Source organism: Acinonyx jubatus, chromosome C2 (genome assembly GCF_027475565.1).
Source record: "Acinonyx jubatus isolate Ajub_Pintada_27869175 chromosome C2, VMU_Ajub_asm_v1.0, whole genome shotgun sequence".
NCBI lineage: Eukaryota > Metazoa > Chordata > Mammalia > Carnivora > Felidae > Acinonyx > Acinonyx jubatus.
The window spans coordinates 81975849-81995585 of record NC_069384.1 but is presented as its reverse complement, the minus strand read 5'-3'; the positions used below and the strand labels follow the sequence as shown (position 1 = coordinate 81995585).

The 19737-nt window shown below is 45.2% G+C and overlaps 2 protein-coding genes and 1 long non-coding RNA gene across 3 annotated transcripts; 2 read left to right on the top strand and 1 right to left on the bottom strand.

Moving 5' to 3' along the window:
* The first annotated feature begins 269 nt into the window (after positions 1–269).
* Positions 270–6989, top strand: LOC106983794 (5-hydroxytryptamine receptor 3C). The gene is made up of 9 exons (XM_015081969.3): positions 270–336; positions 1647–1813; positions 2224–2268; positions 2738–2847; positions 3117–3286; positions 4916–5076; positions 5608–5812; positions 5996–6211; positions 6343–6989. Exons 1-9 carry the CDS (start codon positions 270–272, stop codon positions 6570–6572), a joined length of 1371 nt encoding a protein of 456 aa, XP_014937455.3. The 3' UTR covers positions 6573–6989.
* Positions 6990–8123: 1134 nt separating this feature from the next.
* On the bottom strand, positions 8124–15805 carry LOC128315227 (uncharacterized). Its single transcript, XR_008297781.1, has 3 exons — positions 12693–15805; positions 11457–11504; positions 8124–9361 (listed from the first exon to the last, which is right to left on the bottom strand). It is a non-coding gene; the product is annotated as an uncharacterized LOC128315227 (long non-coding RNA).
* A 1281-nt stretch (positions 15806–17086) lies between these two features.
* Positions 17087–19378, top strand: LOC106983797 (5-hydroxytryptamine receptor 3C-like). Its single transcript, XM_053221903.1, has 5 exons — positions 17087–17255; positions 17577–17752; positions 17914–18313; positions 18397–18708; positions 18825–19378. Exons 1-5 carry the CDS (start codon positions 17087–17089, stop codon positions 19025–19027), a joined length of 1260 nt encoding a protein of 419 aa, XP_053077878.1. The 3' UTR covers positions 19028–19378.
* The last annotated feature ends 359 nt before the right edge of the window (positions 19379–19737 follow it).

Below are 19737 nucleotides of genomic sequence, written 5' to 3'. Positions count from 1 at the left end.
TTGATCTCAGCACAGACCTGTCAAACAGGTGCTTTGCCCTTAGTCTTGGCTTACCTTCCCCCCTGCCTGGAGCCTGGAAGGCATACCTGCACAAGGGCAAAACAGGACACTCTGCTGTGACCTCTCTGGCCACAGCTTCTCACCAGGGAGTGGTCACCTGCCATACACATTATTCAAAACCAGGAACCAAGGTGTGGTTCTGAGCTCCTTTAAGCTCAAGGGTTTGGGGGCTCCTGGTGAGTCCCCAGAGAAGAGTCCAGAAGAAGAGAATGGAAGGGGGGTGGCCTGCTGGGGGGGGATTCCTCCTCTACCTCACTGTCAACCTTCTGCTTCCAGGTAAGATGGGGCAACAAGAGAAGACCAGAGTGGTTCTGAAGGACATCTAGAAACTTCTCTGCAGCACTTGGAGGACATTCAGAATTAACATGTTAAATACTTCTTCCCTAATATCTGTGTCTTGAGTGTGTGTATTTGTGTGTGTGTGTGTGTGTGTGTGTGTGTGTGTGTGTGTGTGTGTTTGGGTATATCAGATAGGAAGACATTTTGCTGATCAGTATACACTGACTTCTCTATTCCTGTCTGCATAGGGATCTGCCAAACTATCCCACTTCACCACCTTCCAATTACACCTTTTCACCCACTTCCAATGCCCCTCCCCCTACACCCTCATCCCACTCTTCCTGTCTTCTTCCCTTGACATAGTATCTGTGAGAAGGGTAGCCACTGATTTTAAACATGTCATCAAGGAGTAGGTAAAACACTGAGGGAAGGTAGGAATCAATCTGAGGTAGGAGTAGATAATTTGCTTCCATGAGGGAATATTTGTTCCCAGCCTGGATATATACCTTAAATACTATGAAAAGAGATGGAGTTGTAGAGGAGCAAGCAGAGCAAAAGATCACACAAAGCTGGAAATGGGGCTAAGATTCTGCTCAGGTACTACCAAGATGGCTCCCTGGTCATGGCCAAAACACAACACCTACACAGGCCTCACTATACTATTGGCATATGGTACAAGCTCAGTGATATTGCCTAGTTATCCCAATGCTGGAAATAAAACCCAAGATATCTGAGGTCACTAAATCTGAGAAGGAAAAATAAATGCATAGCACCAAGGTACATACCCATTCAGAATACCTACTACATGTTATCCATATCTACCTAGGAAGTACATTTGTTTACTTCCCTGATTTTTTTTGACAAATCAGTTCTTGTCTTCAGTAAACAGAAGTCCCTGAGAATGAGGAAAATACATTATAGCAGATTTCTAAGTGACCCAGATGACAAGTGTTAGGACAGTGCTGAGAGGTGCTACTAGGTAGACCCAAGAAGCCTGTGACATACATTTGAGGACTTGTTGAAGTGAGACCAAGTTTGCATATAGATTTGGGCAGATTTTGCATGAGGATGAAACAATAGGAATGAGAATAGAGCCCTGACTCAGCTTACCACACCAACTTCCACCATTTGCCTACTTGACCAGCCCATCCTCTCTGGCCTGGCAGGAAGGGCTTTGGCCTTGGGAAAACTTGGCCCAGGGAGGAGGGCTCACCATTCCTCCCAGTATGTCACCTGTTTTCTCTCTGCAGAGAGACTTCAGCCCTGGCAATAGAGGCTCTCTCTTATAGGGTCTCTGCTCACTACAGGAAAAGGTGACACTTTCACCATCAATTGCTCAGGCTTTGACCAGCATGGGGTGGATCCTGCTGCCTTCCAAGCAGTGTTTGACAGAAAGGCCTTCCGTCCAGTCGTCAACGACAGCATCCCCACTCGTGTCAACATCTCCTTCACCCTGTCTGCCATCCTGGAAGTGGTGAGACATGGTCCCCACTTTCCATAGATTCTAATAAGGAACAATGATTCTCTGCCCTGTCAACCCAACATTGTACTTGCCCAGTGGTGAACATTCAGTTCTCTGAATGGATTCTGTACAAATTAGAGGATTTTCCTATGGGATGGGGAGACATAAAGAATAATGCTACAGTAATATTTTTTCAGGATTTGTTCTTGAGCCCTGTCCTTTCTAGAATGCTCCAGAAAAAAAGAGCGGTCTGTCAATTAAAACTGAATTGTCCCTAGCTATGAGGGGAGACAAGTAAGGAAAAGACAGTCCAGCATCTAGAACTATGCCTGGCCCAATAAATTATTAAATATACAAATATGAGGTGGGCATAGGTCAAGTCTTTTTGTACTAACAACCCTGGATGGGAATTTCTTTACCAGAATGCACAGCTCCAGCTTCTGACGTCATTCCTGTGGATGAATTTGGTAAGGCAGCCTCAACTATCTCCCTCCCAGTTCCATTTATAAGTGTAAATTTTAGGAGTGACTCAAAGGTTTCCTAGTCCAAACCTCTACTCAATGTATAAATCTTTCTGTGACCAAATAACTCCATCTAGAACTGGACTGGCCTTGGGGACACAAATCTCTCTGGGTAGCTTATGAAGGTGGAAATGGTGACGCAAGAAAATGGCCAAATGGTTACAGGCCAATATATTGGTGTGCTCCTGGGACCAAGGAATTTTATATTATATTTAAGTGGAAAAAAGGCCACTAAAGGGGACTTTACCAGTGACACTTGGCTATATGAAGAGGGGGGATACAGGCTGTGGTCATTAGGGACACAAGTGGGAGAAAGAGGATCAGAGCTCAAGGAAGAACAGGAGGGGCAGGAGAGGCTGATTGCATAAGCTCTGCCATTGCTCACCTGTTTCCTGGCTCACTGCCCTGGCTACAGATGTGGGACAATGCCTTCATCAGCTGGAACCCAGAAGAGTGTGCCAGCATCAATAAACTCACTGTATCAGCTGAAAACCTGTGGCTCCCAGACATCTTCATTGTGGAATCGTGCGTATCTGGGCTGGGGAAAGCCAGTAGGAAGCCCATCTGCAAAAAACAGCCTAGGGCTAGTGCAAGGCACAGGGACATCAAAAGAGTCAGACGGGGCACCGTGTCAATTAATTGACTCCCACAAAACACTATGAGGAGTACGAGAGACAAGATAGAGTGACAGTAGAGAAAGAACCCAACTGGAGAGCATAGGAGAGGAAGACTTGGGAAGGGAAACAAAACTAATGAAGGCACCACAGCACCCTCTCCCTCCCTCTCACAAGCAGCATGGATGTGGATCGAGCACCTCCAGGTCTCACTGTATTCGTCAGCAGTGAAGGTCAAATGACCTACGACCGGCCAGTGCGGGTGACCAGCATCTGTAATCTAGACATCTTCTACTTCCCTTTCGACCAACAGAACTGCACCTTCACCTTCAGCTCCTTCCTCTATACAGGTGAGCAAGACATGTGTTGGTAGTTATTCAAGATTTGGGGAAGATATTTAAGTGGTATAGGTATGATTAGAGAAGGTTTTAGATCAGTGTTTCTCAACTGTGGCCACCCACTAAACCTTTTTAAAAATACCAATGACTATGCATCACTCCAGAGATTCCAATTTAATTGTTCCAGGTGGGGCGCAGGTACTGTTAGTTCTTATATGTCATCAGCTGATGTTAATGTGCAGACAGGATTAAGAATTACTGCTTTAGGGGTGCCTGGTGGTTCAGTCAGCTAAGTGTCTGACTTTGGCTCAAGTCATGACCTCATGGTTCATGAGTTCAAGCCCCATATCGGGCTCTGTGTTGACAACCTGCTTCAGATTCTGTGTCTCCCTCTCTCTGTCCCTCCCCCGCTCGACTCTGTGTCTCTCTTAAAAACAAATAAACATTCAAAAAATAAAAAAAAAAAAGAATTACTGCTTTAATTCCTCAATGAAGTTTATAAAAAAGAACTACAGGGGTGCCTCGCTGGCTGAGTCAGAAGAGCATGCAACTCTTGATCTCAAAATTGTGAGTTCAAGCCCCACATTGGGTGTAGAGATTACTAAAAAATAATAATAATAAACTTAAGGGGTGCCTGGGTAGCTCGGTTAAGCATCCAAATTCAGCTCAGTTCATGATCTCATGGTTCATGGGTTCAAGCCCTGCGTCAGGCTCTGTGCTGACAGCTTGGAGGCTGGAGCCTGCTTAGGATTCTGTGTCTCCCTCTCTCTCTGCCCCTCCCCCGCACACGTTCTGCCTCTCTCCCTGTCTCTCAAAATAAATAAACATTAAAAACTAAAAATAAAAAAAAAAGAATTACTGCTTGATATCTTGGGTGGCCCTTGTGCCAAATGAGGTTCATCTGACCCTGAGCTACTGCACCTCCACAATTTTTAGCTGAAACTTTTTATTTTTTTATTTTTTAAAAATGTTTATTTCTTTACTTTGAGTGAGAGAGAGAGCAAGAGCACACACAAGTAGGGGAAGGGCAGAGAGAGGGAGAGAGAGTCTTAAGCAGGCTCCACACTGTCAGTGCAGAGCCTGATGAGCGGGGAGATCATGACCTGAGCCGAAATCAAGGGTCAGACCCTAACCAACTGAGCCACCCAGGCACCCATAGCTAACACCTTTTAATTTTGATAGCTAATACACTTTACCAGTAAACACATTGAATGCCACCAGGTGTCATGTGACAGATTTAGATAAATTAATCATTATAATGGCATGCATGTAATTATAAAAAGGTTGAGCTATTCATGTTTGATTCCACCAAAACAACATCATAAAACTGGGGAATGGAGAAGAAAATAGGAATGATTGCAGAAGTTCTTGACTCATGTTTGAGTCATATCCAACATTCCCATAACAACTTTGACTCATTCTTGTTTTCAACCAAAAAGAAAAAAAAAAAAATCAATGCTGCAGCCTGCACACCCATGAACTGTGGTCCTGTAATCCATTTTTAAGAAAACTTGGATGCCTTGCCTTAAAAAGGAACAGAGAGGAAAATTTGTTGAAGAAGCTCAATAGGGGAGGAATTGAGTCTGGGGGCAGGAAGCTGGGAGAACTTCTGGACCAAACTGCCTTTGGCCTGCCTTGCAGTGGACAGCATGCTACTGGGCATGGACAAGGAAGTGTGGGAGATAACAGATACATCTCGCAACCTCATCCAGACCCAGGGAGAGTGGGAGCTCCTGGGCATCAACAAAGCCACCCCAAAGATGTTGGTGGGCAGCAACCTATATGACCAGATCATGTTCTATGTAAGTCCAGGGGCCCCTGTTTGACTTCTGATCCCAGTTGCTCTTTGATTTTCCTCTTAATCTAAGGCACTTTAGAATGTAAAAAAGAATTTCTGGGGGGTTAAGCACCTATTCCCCACTCCACCCTCTATCCTAACTGCCCTGAAGAATGATCCCCAGGGCCCCCCCCACCCCCGCCTCTTCCCATCACCTCTTTCCCCTCCCCACCCTGCAGAGAGGAGGCTGGGCTTGGCTGTAACAAGCTCTACTGCTCAGAATGGAGCAGCCACCTCTGTGATGGTCCAAAGGGCCCTACTTGTCCCTAGATGTCTACAATTGTTGTGTTCCCAGCAGGTTGGACATATTTACAAGTGAAAATTAGACAACAAAGTGGGTACTTCTGTAGAGGGCACAATTAAATGCATGTGGTACCTAAAGTGATCCTCCTACAGCCAGCCTCAACACATCAGCAAGGATTAGATAGTCAAATATACAAGTCGAGCTCTCTGACATCAGTTTATTTGCCACATTCTCCACAAATCCTCCCCACAGGTGGCCATCAGGCGCAGGCCCAGCCTCTACATCATAAACCTTCTGGTGCCCAGTGGCTTTCTGGTTGCCATTGATGCCCTCAGCTTCTACCTGCCGGCAGAAAGTGAGACTCGTGCCCCATTCAAGATAACACTTCTGCTGGGCTACAACGTCTTCCTGCTCATGATGAATGACTTACTCCCTGCAACTGGCACCCCTCTCATCAGTATGGTCCCTCCCACTTTCCAGGGAAGCAAAGGCAGCAGGGCACGGGGAGGGAAACAGGAGAACCGATGCCTCTCCACTTAAGGAGGGAAGGGGTTCTGAGGAAAGATTGGATTTGGAGAGTATTAAGACAAGTGTAGAAAAGAATCTGCCCTAGTTTACTTAGAATTTGCTTTGTCCTAAGGTGTCTACTTTGCCCTGTGTCTGTCCCTGATGGTGATCAGCCTGCTAGAAACCATCTTCATCATCCACTTGTCGCACATGGCTACCACACAGCCCCCACCTATGCCTTGGTGGCTCCACTCTCTGCTCCTCAACTGTGCAAGTCCAAGGAAGTGCTGCACCACTGCACCTGGGAAGGGAAATAAGGGCTTCGGCCTCACCCTCACCCACCTGCACGGTAAGGGGAGTCAGCACCGCCTACACTTTCTCTTCCCACACCTCCACTCTTTTACTCTTTCTTTCCTCCCTGTCTCCCTTGCTCCCCAGGTGAACTCCATGGCCCATGGCTGGGTCTCTGTCTCTCTGTAGGTATGAAGAAGCCCGTGGAGTTAGTGGAGAAGGTGCCAGGTACCAGAGGGACAGGGTTAAATGGGTGTCCTGGGTCAACAAGGGTTCAACAGGAAGATGAGGCTCAGAAGCAGCACTTGGTCGACCTGTGGGTGCAGTTCAGCCACATGATGGACACCCTGCTCTTCCGCCTCTACCTGCTCTTCACGGCCACCTCCATCATCACAGTCATCGTCCTCTGGAACACCTAGGCAGGCATGCATTTCCACTTGTCCCTGCAAACCACAGCCTGGAGTTTCTCTTGGTCTTAGAGCCAGCCAGTCCTGGGCCCCATTCCTGATCTTAGCCACTTAACCCCAGTGACTACCATGTCCCCATCTATACTCCCCAAACTCCAACACAACTGTACCAAGCAGGTTCAGAATAGCCCCAAACAATTTCCTGATTTCTCATATGTCATTCCTACACACTTTAAGAGTTCCTTAGCCACACATAACTTCTGACTCTCTTATCAATGGAGCTGAGGGTCAGCAGAGTCTCTCTTTGATTGATTGTCCCCCAAACATAACTTTTCAGGAAGAACTGGCTCCTCAGTACATTTCTAATAGGTCCACAAACACTGGGACGTAGACTATCAAGTCTTGCAGAGGACTTGATAGTTCACTTAAACAGCTGTAATCTGATTTGATTTGAAGACACTTTCAGAATTTTAAAAGAAAGAAAAGGTCAAGTCTCATTTGTAAAAAGTTACTATAAAATATTTACAACAGGAAAATGTTTCTTGTATCAACTACTTTCACTTCACTTGCCTTCTCTCTCATTCCTGAAATTGCTCTTTGAAATAAATTATATATTGTGTCCTTTTTCCCCCTTATGAATTCACAAAATCAGAGAGGGCCTTCTGAAAATATATGTTTGGAGGAGGGCTGGGAAGACTAAGGGTTCAGGTTAGGAGCGCCTGGGTAGCTAGTTGGTTAAGTGTCTGACTCTTCATTTTTGCTCAGGTCATGAACTCACAGTTCGTGGAATAGAGCTGTGGGGTATGGAGACTGCTTAAAGCTTCCTTCTGCCTCTCTCTCTCTCTCTCTCTCTCTCTCTCAAAACAAAACAAAACAAAACAAAACAAAACAGAACAAAAAACCCCAAGGGGGTGGTTCAAGTTAAATCAATTATCCTATAGCCACATAATTAGTTGCTTTGTAGCCATTTAAAGTAAGAAGGTAGATCTATGCTCATACCATAGAAACAGGACCATGATATATAAAGTGGGAAAAACAAGTTATTACACATAATTTCTGTTAAAAAAAAAAAAGGAGGGCTAGAGAGAAGGGCAGAGAAAAAGGTATGGATGGCTAGAGACCAAAACATCATAAGCAAACTTTGTCTTGGATTAGGGAATTAGAAGTGTTTACTATTTTCTTTTATATCTTCATTTGTGTTTCCTTTTAAGTTTATTTATTTTGAAAGAGAGAGTGTGTGCATGCACTCACATGAACGAGTGGAGGAGGGGAAATGATGGGGGGGGTGGGGGAGAGAGAGAATCCCAAGCAGGCTCCACGCTGTCAGTGCGAAGTCCAATGTGGGGCTCAAACTCACGAACTGAGAGATCACGGCCTGAGCCAAAGTCAGACGCTTAACTGACTGAGTTACCCAGGTACCCTTTCATCTGTGTTTTCTTAATTGTTTTCAATGAGCATATATTATTTCTACTATCCAAAAAAGCCCCAATTTAAAAAAAAAAAATTAATGTTTACTCATTTTTTTTTATTTTTTTAACGTTTATTTATTTTGAGACAGAGAGAGACAGAGCATGAATGGGGGAGGGGCAGAGAGAGAGGGAGACACAGAATCGGAAGCAGGCTCCAGGCTCTGAGCCATCAGCCCAGAGCCCGACGCAGGGCTCGAACCCATGGAACGTGGGATCGTGACCTGAGCTGAAGTCGGACGCTTAACCGACTGAGCCACCCAGGCGCCCCTGTTTACTTATTTTTAAGAGAGACAGAGACAGAGCATGAGCGGGGGGGGGGGGGGGGGGGGGGGGCGGGGAGAAAGAGAGGGACACAGAATCCGAAGCAGGCTCCAGACTCTGAGCTGTCGGTGCAGAGCCGGACACGGGGCTTAAACCCACTAACTGTGAGATCATGACCTGACTTGAAGTCAGACACTTAGCCGACTGAGACACCAGGCACTCCAAGCCCCTATTTTCTTAAGTGCCCCTTACTAATAATACTTCACACCTTCATAGGCAGATATGATCCTGGGGAAGATTCTAACAGCTGGCCCTGAGGAGAGACAGAAATTGAAGATGGAGGCAAAAGAATACCAAAGACATATTTCTGAATTGTATTCCAATTAGGTGAAGACATTTCAGAGATTTATTTACATTTCTGCCTCCCCTAAGAGAATGTGTCTTCGTGAAAGTCAGGTACAGTGTCTCATTCATTTTTTTAACTCAGTATCAGGCATTATGCCTGACATATCACAGGTGCTTAACATAGACTTGCTGAATGATTAAACGAATGAGTGAATGCCAGCCAACCAAGAATTAGTATTTTACTACCTCTAGGTGTAATCTCTTTATCCCATCCTGGTGTATTTTATTTTTCCATATCTAACGTGGGAAATAAGCTACCCATTGTTAGGCATCAGCTATCTTTGGGTTCTTAGAGACATTAATTAGAGGCACCGGCAGAGACATTTCTGGTGGCAGATTCTCTTGTGCTTCCTTCTTTCCATTACTTTGAACATATTTCTCACTCAGAAACTGTCCTTGACTTTTGTCAATAATGTAAAATGGAGAGTGTCTGCCACATCTTTGAGGAATTTCCAATTTCTTAAGATGACTTTTGCATCATTTCTTTTTCCTTTCCCATATCCACATTGTATTTCTTTAGATGTCATTTTGCAATGTTCTTCCACATCACAGAAATGTGACTTTAGTTTTCAGTGCCAAGACCATTATGATTGACAATATCCTTTGCAAAAGAACATCCTGTTTGTATGTTAGAGTTGAGGCAAGGCTTGTGGTCTAAAACACGACCTAAAAATGAAGCAAAATATTTTAAGCCAGTACTAGCCTAGACATGTCATCAGGAACGTTAGGAGTATTTCACAATTTCAGACGGGGTGCTTCTGGTTTCTGACATCCTTTCTCCCACTTAAGATATATACAAACAGCAGCCTTTGTGATAATACCTTTATTTCATTTTCCTCCAGTTTCTATTGTAAACCTCTGTTAAGAGTATGCATTGGATGGGGCGCCTGTGGGGCTTAGTCGGTTGAGCTTCCGACTTTGGCTCAGGTCATGATCTCGCCGTCCGTGAGTTTGAGCCCCGCGTCAGGCTCTGTGCTGACAGCTCAGAGCCTGGAGCCTGTTTCAGATTCTGTGTCTCCCTCTCTCTCTGACCCTGCCCCGTTCATGCTCTGTCTCTCTCTGTCTCAAAAATAAATAAACGTTAAAAAAAAAAAAAAAGAGTATGCATTGGAAATGTATGAACTGTGTGTAAAAAAACAGACCATTGGCCCTAGATTACTACTCACCTCCAATGTTTGATTATGCTTCTAACTTCTCAGATTGTCATTTCTACTAGCTTCCCACTCTCTCTTTTCATTAGCAGTATCTAGGGGTATCCTCACAAACTTCTCACATCTCAGTGTTTATCTTCTTCTTTCTTTTTTTTTTTAATGTTTATTTATTTTTGAGAGACAGAGAGAGCCAGAGCTCAAGCAAGGGAGGGGCAGAGAGAGAGGGAGACACAGAATCCGAAGCAGGTTCTGGGCTCCGAGCTGTCAGCCCAGAGCCTGACGCGGGGCTCGAACCCACGGACCTTGAGATCGTGACCTGAGCCGAAGTCGAATGCTCAACTGCCTGAGCCACCCAGGTGCCCCTTATTTGTTTTTAACTCAAGCATAGCTGACACACACGGTCACACCAGTTTCAGGTGTGCCACATAGTGATTTGACACCTCTACACATTATGCTATGCTCACCACTAGTGTAGCTACCATCTGGAACCAGACAACACTGTTGAAATACTGTATTCCCTACGCTGTGCCTTTCATCCCTGTGACTTAGTCATTCCACCCTGAAGGCTGTGCCTTCCACTCCCCATCACCCATTTTGCCCATTCCCCCATGCCTACCCCCTTTGGCAACCAGCAGTTTGTTCCCTGTATTTATGTGAATATCTTCTTCTCATTGTTTGTTGGCTGTTTGTGTTTCCTCTTCTATAAAGTGTCAATTTATGTCTTTAGTCGATTTTTCTGATAGGGGTTTTTTTTTGTCACTGTTATGCATTTATAGGTATGTTTTGTATATTTTCTACTATTTTTTCAGTTATATATGTGTTGCAAAGATATTTTCCCAGTTTATGATTTGACTTTTCACATTTAGTGCCCTTTATTGAAAATAAGTTTAAAATTTTTAAATTGCTGAATTTATCACTTTTCCTTTGTGTTTGTGATTTTAGGGTCTTATTTTAAGAAATCCTTCCTTATCCAAAGTTTTAAATCCTTAAAAATGCAGAGAAACTGGATTGCTCATATGTTGTGGGCAGGAATGTAAAATGGTTCTGCCACTCTGAAAATGAGTATTGCAATTTCTTTAAAAACTATACATGCAAATACCTTACAGTCTAGCAATTGTACTTCTGAGTATTTATTCCACAAGACTTATGTTCACACAAAAACCTGTAGACAAATGTTTATAACAGCTTTATATGTAATAGACAAAGAATTGTAAACAATTCTGTGAAGAAATAGGTATTTGGTCTCTGGTCCCAGTTCCTGACACAGAGTTTATAAATCCCTTGCAATTTCCTAAATAACAGGAGCATCTCTCTAATAAGGTGACTCTTGGTGGCCTCCTGGGTAGCTTCAGGATGGGGACTGGTCATCAGGAAGACCCAGCCATGATGAGAAGCTTGGAACTCTCAGCCCCAATTCCCATCCTTTAGGGAGGGGAAAGGGACTGGAGATTGAGTTAAATTGATCATGCCTACATGATGAAGCCTCCCTAAAAAATCCTTAAACTATGGGGTTTGGAGAGCTTCCAGATTGGTGACACATCTACATGCTGGAATTCTACAGGGACAGAATCTCCTGCCCTTACGACCCTTCCAGATCTCACCCTGTGTACCTTTTCCTCTGGCTGTTCATCTGTATCCTTTATTGCATCCTTTTCAGACTGTGAAGAGAAGTAAATGTTTTCATGAGTTCTGTGAGCTGTTATAGCAAATTATTGAATCTGAGGAGGGGGCTATGGGAATCCCCAATTTATTGTCGGTCAGAAGTACAGGAGCCCCTGACTTGCGATTGGCACCTGAAGTGGGGGTCAGTCTTGTGGGAATGAGCCCTCAATCCAAGGGGTGTGCACTAACTCTGGGCAGTTAATGTCAGAATTACTCGGTGTGAGGAAAAAGCCGACAATTTGGTGTCAGAAGTGTTATGAGTAAAGTAGAAATAAGTGTTTTCCCTTAAAACTCAAGGTCCTTCAACAAGTGAGTGGTTGAACAAACTGTGGGACATTCCTACCATAGAATACCAGTGGGAAGTAAAGAGGAGTGCATAATGATACCCATTACAATCTGGGCGGATCTCCAGAGAATTACATTGAGTGAAAAAAAGCCAGTCCCAAAAGATTTATACTGTGCGATTTGATTTCTATAAAATTCTTGAAATGACAAAATTATAGAAATGGAGAACAAATTCATGGTTGCCAGTTAGCGGGGTAGGGGGACATAGGGAGGGAGGAAGGTGGTTGTGGCTATAAAAGGACAACATAAGGGGAAGCCTGGGTGGCCAGTTGGTTAAGTGTCTGACTCTTGATTTCAGCTCAAGTCATGATCTTACAATTTGTGAGATTGAGCCCCACATCGTGGGGTTCAGCCCTGATAGAATGGAGCCTGCTTGGGATCCTCTCTCTCTGCCTCTCTCTCTCTCTCAAAATAAATAAATAAAACTTAAAAAAAAAAAAAAAAGGACATCATAAGGATCCTGGTGTTAAAGTTCCATATCTTGACTATATTGATATCAGTATCCTGTTTGTAGTATGGTAACACAGCCCAGCCCAAAGGTTTTCAGTGAAGTGAGTGTGAATCAGAACCATCTGGGGAGCTTTTAAATATACACATTCTCTGGGGCACCTGGGTGGCTCAGGTGATTAAGCTTCAACCTCCGCTCAGTTCATGATCTCATGGTTTGTGGGTTTGAGGCCTGCATGGGACTCTCTGCTGAACAGCTCAGCGCCTGGAGACTGCTTTGGATTCTGTCTCTCCCTTTCTCTCTGCCCCTCCCCCGCTTGTGCGCGCACACGCTCTCGCTCTCTCTCAAAAATAAATAAACATTAAAAAAAATTTTATAAATATACACATACCTTCCGCAGGGGTGGATGGGTGGGAGTGCAGATATTTTCAAAAAGTTCATCAAATGATTTTTTACTCACACATTCCTACATGGCCCCAGAGCTGTAGGCCTTTAGAGACATTAGGGTAAGGAAGCACGAGTAGGAGAGGTCTGTTTTAGGAGAATGGCAAAATGGAGGATTAGACTGGGGGTAAAACAGGTAGAGGAAACCTTCTGAAGAAGCTGCCCCAATAGTGCAAACAAGGGATGATGCAGATCATACTAGCTGTGCTGGCCATGGGGACAGACGTCTGTCAGCCCGGATTCTGTCCCAGAGAAAGAAACTTACTCTCTCCATATTTTTAGCTCAATATTGACAATAATCCCAAATGTCCACAAGTGGATAAAGAATACATTTCCAAGTATGCAACAAAATAATTACATGTTCTTGCCCCCCAAGATTAGCAGGTGTCTCTACCACACCCCTTCTATGTAGTCCATGCACTTTCCCTGAGGCCCAAGTTAGTTCCAGGAGGACCTGATGAGGCCTTTATCCATGGCCTTACCTGCCCGATCTCCCAAGTCCCCAATTTTTTCTGAAGGGTACTTGGAACTCAGATTTCAAACTCATCCTGCTAAACATGTGCTTTTCCCCTGGTTTAGGCCTTACTTCCCCTTGCCTGGGGCCCGGAAGGCATACTTACACAGGGGCAAAGCAGGACACTCTGCTGTGACCTCTCTGGCCACAGCCTCTCACCAGGGAGTGGTCACCTGTCATGCACACTATTCAAAACCAGGAACCAAGGTGTGGTCTGAGCTCCTTTAAGCTCAAGGGTTTGGGGGCTCCTGGTGAGTCCCCAGAGAAGAGTCCAGAAGAGGAGGATGGAAGGGGGGTGGCCTTCTGGGGGGGCATTCCTCCTCTGCCTCACTGTCAACCTTCTGCTTCCAGGTAAGATGGGGCAAGAACAGGACAAGATGGGAATGCTGTTCTGGGCAAAATCCAGAAATCCTCTCATTCTCCAGAACTAGGAGCATCTAAAATAACTGGGCTAAACATTTCCTTTCTCTGTAACATCTATGTTTTGACTTCCTTGGAAACAGATGAAAAACCCATTTCACTGATCAGTTCACACAACCCCCCTTTCATTTGCCTGCCTAGGCATCTACTAAACTGTTTGTCCTTCCATTTACCACCTCTCCAATCCCACCCCTTTATAGTGTCTAACTTTTCCTTTCTACCAAGATATAGTAACTATGAACAGGGTGATATGGGTCCTGTTGGCAATAACATAGCTCCTTTCCCATCTCACTCAGGAAGATATTGCAGAGGAGGTGATGTGGAGGGGAAAGGGAAATGTTTTCTTCCTCTAGGATAAGTTTCTCCTTAGTTTGGCGATGTACCTTATGAGTCAGCTGATATGGGGAGGTAATGGATGAGGTATGAGAAAGAACTTGCTGGGCCGCAGTTACAGGAATAACCACAGTCATCTGGGGCTGGGATGTGGGTGAAGGGGGCCAATGGGCTTTTACATTTCATTGTACATCTCCACCAAGCACATGGTAGATGATCAATGAAATAGTCTCAAAATGGTGATAACGAAAATGGCTCCCACAGATCTTTGAGGAAGTCACTGAATTTGAGAAGGCACAGAGCACAGCACATAGTAGGTAGTTGATAAATTCACATTAGTGCAACATTAAGTTCCCACATATTTTACATCACACTTACGATGTACTCATGATTTACTTCTTTCTAAACTTTTCCTTCCAGGACATGGGGAAATGTAAAAGTGGGAAGAGGAAATTAAGAAACAAAATTTTAGGGAAATTTTGTTCAGTGACTATAAGAATGAATCATAACAAAGAAAAATGTATGGTCAGACAAAAGCCAAAACTTCAGGGTTGGGACTACAGAAGAAATAGGACTCCCCCCCCCCCCCCCCGAGGTTGTTTGCATATGAATTTGAATAGGCTTTATATGGGAGCAAAGCACAGGAAGAAAGGGCTGAGCCCAGGTTCAGCTTACCACATCAACTTCCACCATTTGCCTACCAGATCAGCCCATCCTCTCCAGCCTGGCAGGAAGGAGTTGGCCTTCAGAAGTCTTGGCCCAGAAGGAGGGGCTCACGTGCCTCAACCCATGTCCACATTTTCTTTCTCTGCAGAGGTTCTCAGGCCTCAACCCTGGTACTCCTCTCGCTTAGGAAACATGAAAGCCCTATTCCCACCTCACGGGGCCTCTGCTCTCTACAGGAAGGTCAAACACTTTCACCATCAATTGCTCAGGCTTTGACCGACATGGGGTGGACCCTGCTGTCTTCCAGACTATATTTAACCAGAAGGACTTCCGTCCAGTCATCAACTACAGCATCCCCACTCAGGTCAACATCTCCTTCACTTTGTCTGCCATCCTGGATGTGGTGAGTTCTACATTCTTTCCATAGGCTGCCAGTAGGGAACAAGGAGTCTTCACCCTGATAACCCAACCTTGCACTGGTCTAGTGGCGAGCAATCAGTCCTCAAATGCCCTACAGGTTAGATGTCCATCCTATGGGCTGGAGAGACACGAAGGAGAACACTACCATGATGTTTCTAAAGGGAACATTTGTCCTGAGTTCTGCCCCTGTAGGCAGATAAAAAAAAAACATATTTCCAGTGGGTCCCATGCTGGTTTTTTCCCCTACGTTTGCCATACAACCTACATTTTTTGGACCTACCTTTCTTTTGAGACCAGTGACTGAAAGCTGACACACAGGACCATGTAGGAAACAAAGGCAAGAAATAGACTGGGACCTGATCTCAAGGCATTAATCATCCTAAATGGGGACTTTTTTTGTCAGGATGCACAACTTCAGCTGCTGACATCATTTCTGTGGTTAAAGATGGTATGTAGGTCCAGTTTTGTTTTCTTTCCTTTTTTTTCTGGTCTTGTTTGCAAAAAGCACATTTGTTGACATTGGCAGTGCCAGAGCGAATAGACAAATCCAACCAAAATAGGGCCCATACTGATGACAAATGGCTTTTTGAGCTGCCAAAGAACTTTGAAAGACATCAACGGAAAATATAGGAAGAAGGGGGGGGTGCAGTTGGGAACCCCTAACTAAGCTCCAGGGCCCAAAGGTATCCAGCACCCAGCTTAAGATTTCTCTTGAATGTGTGTGGGGGGGGAGGGGGTGGAGGGGGGAGGTGCGCTTGGGTGGTTCAGTCGGTTAAGCATCTGCCTTAGGCTCAAGTCATGATCTCACAGTTTGGTTCATGAGCTCGAGCCCCACTCCAGGCTCTGCCCTCTCTCTCCCTCTGTCTATTCACCTAGTGGGATTCTCTCTCTCCACCCCCCCTCTGCCCCTCACTCTCTCAAGCTCTCTCTCAAAAATAAATTAAAAAAAAAAAAAGATTTCCCTTGAGTGGGAAGTGTAAGGCCAATAAGACTTTGTTAGCTAGAGAAGGGGGAACTTATCGCCAGGAAGAGAAGAGGAATCAGAGTTTAAAAGGAATGAAGTTTTTTAAAAAAGCTACATGCATAACAATGTGCAAAGTATGAGTTTATCTGTGTAAATAAAAATGAATGCTGGAATATGTATTAATTTATTTTCTGGAAAGATACCAAGCTGTTAAAAAGGAGATTGAGATGGGGCTATGAACTGAGTTGGAGTGAATTGAGAAAGGAGAAGCTTGTTTTTTATATTATACTTTCTGGAATGGTTAAAGTTTTATCCTATGCCTGTAGTACATATATTTAGGAAAAAATACATACATATGAATACATATATATATATATATATATATATATATATATATATATATATATGTAAGGGAACAGAAGGGTAGATGCTGACATAAACTAGCTCCAGGTATCAGCCATAACCAACCTTCTGTGCTCTGTGCTCTAGATCTGGACTAACCCATTCATCAGCTGGGATCCAGAAAAATGTGGTGCTATCAGTAAACTCACTGTGACAACTGAGAACCTGTGGCTCCCAGACATCTTCATCGTGGAATCGTGGGTACCAGGACTAAGGAATACTGGAGTGGAGATCCTTTTGCAAGGAGCAGGCCAGGGCAGTGTAGGGCAAACCCATTCAGTTGGGGCCACCAAAACTTATTTCAGAGAGGAGCACAATCACGGCTCACCAACTTCTCCCACAGAAATGAAAAAGTGGTGGGCAGGAAGGATGGCGGAGTGGCCACAATGAGCAACATTGGGAAGCCCCACCTTAAGAAAGACACTTAAGCTGGGGCACTTGGGTGGCTCAATCTGTTAAGCATTCCACTCTTGATTTCAGCTCAGGTAATGATCCCGGGGTCATGGGATCGAGCCCTACATTGGGCTCCATGCTGAGCATGGAACCTACTTTAAAAAAAGAGAGAAACTTAAGCTGATGTGAAACCCAGAACACCTGCCTCTCTCCCCTTCTGCCACTTAGCATGGATGTGGATCAGACCCCAGAAGGCCTCTCTGCATATGTGACTAATGACGGTCACATTGTGCATAACAAACCAATGCGGGTGACCAGCATCTGTAGCCTGGACATCTTCTACTTCCCCTTTGACCAGCAGAACTGCACACTCACCTTTAGCTCTTTCCTCTATACAGGTGAGTTGCAGTGGGGGTTCTGGGATGGGGTAAAATGAGATCAACCAATGGGACAATAAAACAGCACACACAGGCAAATTTATTCTTTCTAATGCCTAAAAAGGAGAGTGTGGGGGTGGTGGGGTGGGGGAGTTGAACTTAGGAGGAGATAAGACTTCTGAGAAAGCCCAAAATTGAAAAGAGGCAACTGAGGAGCAAGGAAGCTGTGTTATGGGGCAACCAGAAAGAGGTCGCTAAAGCAGTTTGCTAGTTCATCTCTCTGAGCCCTGCACAGAGCAGGTGCTAAACAGAGTGTTGAATGAATGTTTGTCTCCCCTGCAGTGGAAAACATGTTGCTGGGCATGGAAAAGGAGGTGTGGGAGATAGCGGACACGTCACGTGACATTGTCCGCACACAAGGGGAATGGGAGCTCCTGGGCATCAACAAGGCCACCCCAAAGATGTCTGTGGGCTCCAGTCTTTTTGACCAGATCATGTTCTATGTAAGCCCAGAGACTGTGAGATGTGTCTGTCCCCCTTACCTCCCTCATCAGACCTTCCTAAGTCACAGAGCTTCTCACTTCTTGTCCTGTGACCAGAAAACCGCTGGGTGCCATAACCTTTAGTCCTTCCTCTCTCCCAAGTCCCCAAAATCAACCCCCCTTTCTGAGCCTGCTAGCACTGGCACAGGTTTTCTTTTGTGAAAGCTGCTTCTTCATCCAGCCCCAGAAAGAGCCCCTGCTGGGTTGAGAACATCAAAGAAGGAAGGGGCTGGAATCATCCCTATTTCCCCTCAGTCCTAGCTTCACCTGGTTCTCTGCTCTCTCCTCCCCCCCCCCCCCCCCAGGTGGCCATCAGGCGCAGGCCCAGCCTCTATGTCATAAACCTTCTGGTACCCAGCAGCTTTCTGATTTCCATTGATGCCCTCAGCTTCTACCTGCCAGCAGAAAGCAAGAATCGTGCCCCATTCAAGATAACACTTTTGCTGGGCTACAACGTCTTCCTGCTCATGATGAATAAACTACTTCCTGCTAGTGGCACCCCGCTCATCAGTATGCCCACCTCCTCACTGTTGGAAAGTAGGGGACAGGGAAAGGAGGCAGGGTAGACAGGTGCACTGGCTCGACCTGCCAAGGCAGCTAAGGCAGAAAGGAAAAAGCAGTCATCTCAGAAAGGGCTTTCTGTGTGAGACACAGAAAAGGGGGGATTGGTGGTTCTTCTGGGCCTCAATCACACATGTTCCTTACCCCTATCCCAGGTGTCTACTTTGCCCTGTGTCTGTCCCTGATGGTGATCAGCCTGCTGGAGACCATCTTCATCACCTACCTGCTGCACATGGCCACCACCCAGCCCCCACCCATGCCTCCGTGGCTCTACTCTCTGCTCTTCCTTTGCACCAGCCCAGGGAAGTGCTGCCCTGTTGCACTCTGGAATGAGAATACAGGTCCAGGCCTCATGTCCACTCACCTGCCTGGTAAGGAAAGTCTGCACCGCCCCTATTCTCTACACTGGGTGTAGAGTCCCCAGTCTCCCACTTCCCCAAACCTGTCTCCTTCCCACTTCATAGCTGAGTCTCTGTCTTCTCCACAGGACTGAAGGAGCCAGGACAGTTGGTAGGGAAGGAGCTAGGATCCAGAGAGGCAGAGCTGAATGGGGGCTCAGGATTGACAAGCACCCAGCTAGCTGACCTGTGGGTGCAGTTCAGCCACATGATGGACACCTTCCTCTTCCGCCTCTATCTGATCTTCTTGGCCTCCTCCATTATCACAGTCATCGTTCTATGGAACACCTAGGAGCTGAATTCTAATGGTGCAAGAGCAACCCAGTGTTCAAGTTCTCTCAGCGTCAACTGACCATCCCAGACCCCATTCCTCTGCTCCAATTTGCATACACAGTCCCAAATATGCCAGAATCCCTGCTCCGGGGCTTAAATAGAACCTCTGCAGACTCTCTCAGAAATAGGACTATATTTCTAAAACATAATGAATTCAGAATATACATGTTTATGTTAGAAATATAATTTTCACTGGAAAAGGAATACTTTATAATAACTCATCGACTGGTATAGAGGAAAGGGGTTAAAACTCTTTTTAAATTATAGACTAACATAGTTACTTATTCTTTTAATAAATATTTATTGAGCACCTACCATGTGCTAGGCACTGTTTTGAGTGCTGAGGATACAGCAGTGAGCCAAACTGACAAAAATCTCTGCACTCACAGAGCTTACATTGAGGGTAGGTGGAGACTGACAATAAAGTAGATAAATATGCAAAACATGGAGTATGTGCTAAGTGCCAAGGGGGAAAATCAAATTAGGGAAGGAAGAATGGGAAATGGGGGAGGAGATTGAAAGTTTAGGTGGGTGGCCAGGGGAGGCTTCATGATAACTTCCTGGCTGGCTGGCTCCTATGCTGTTATTCCACAAAAGAACCAGGTGGGGCACAGGTGGTGCTATAAACAAATGTCCCTTAACAAATGGAGACTTGAGGATGACTCAAAC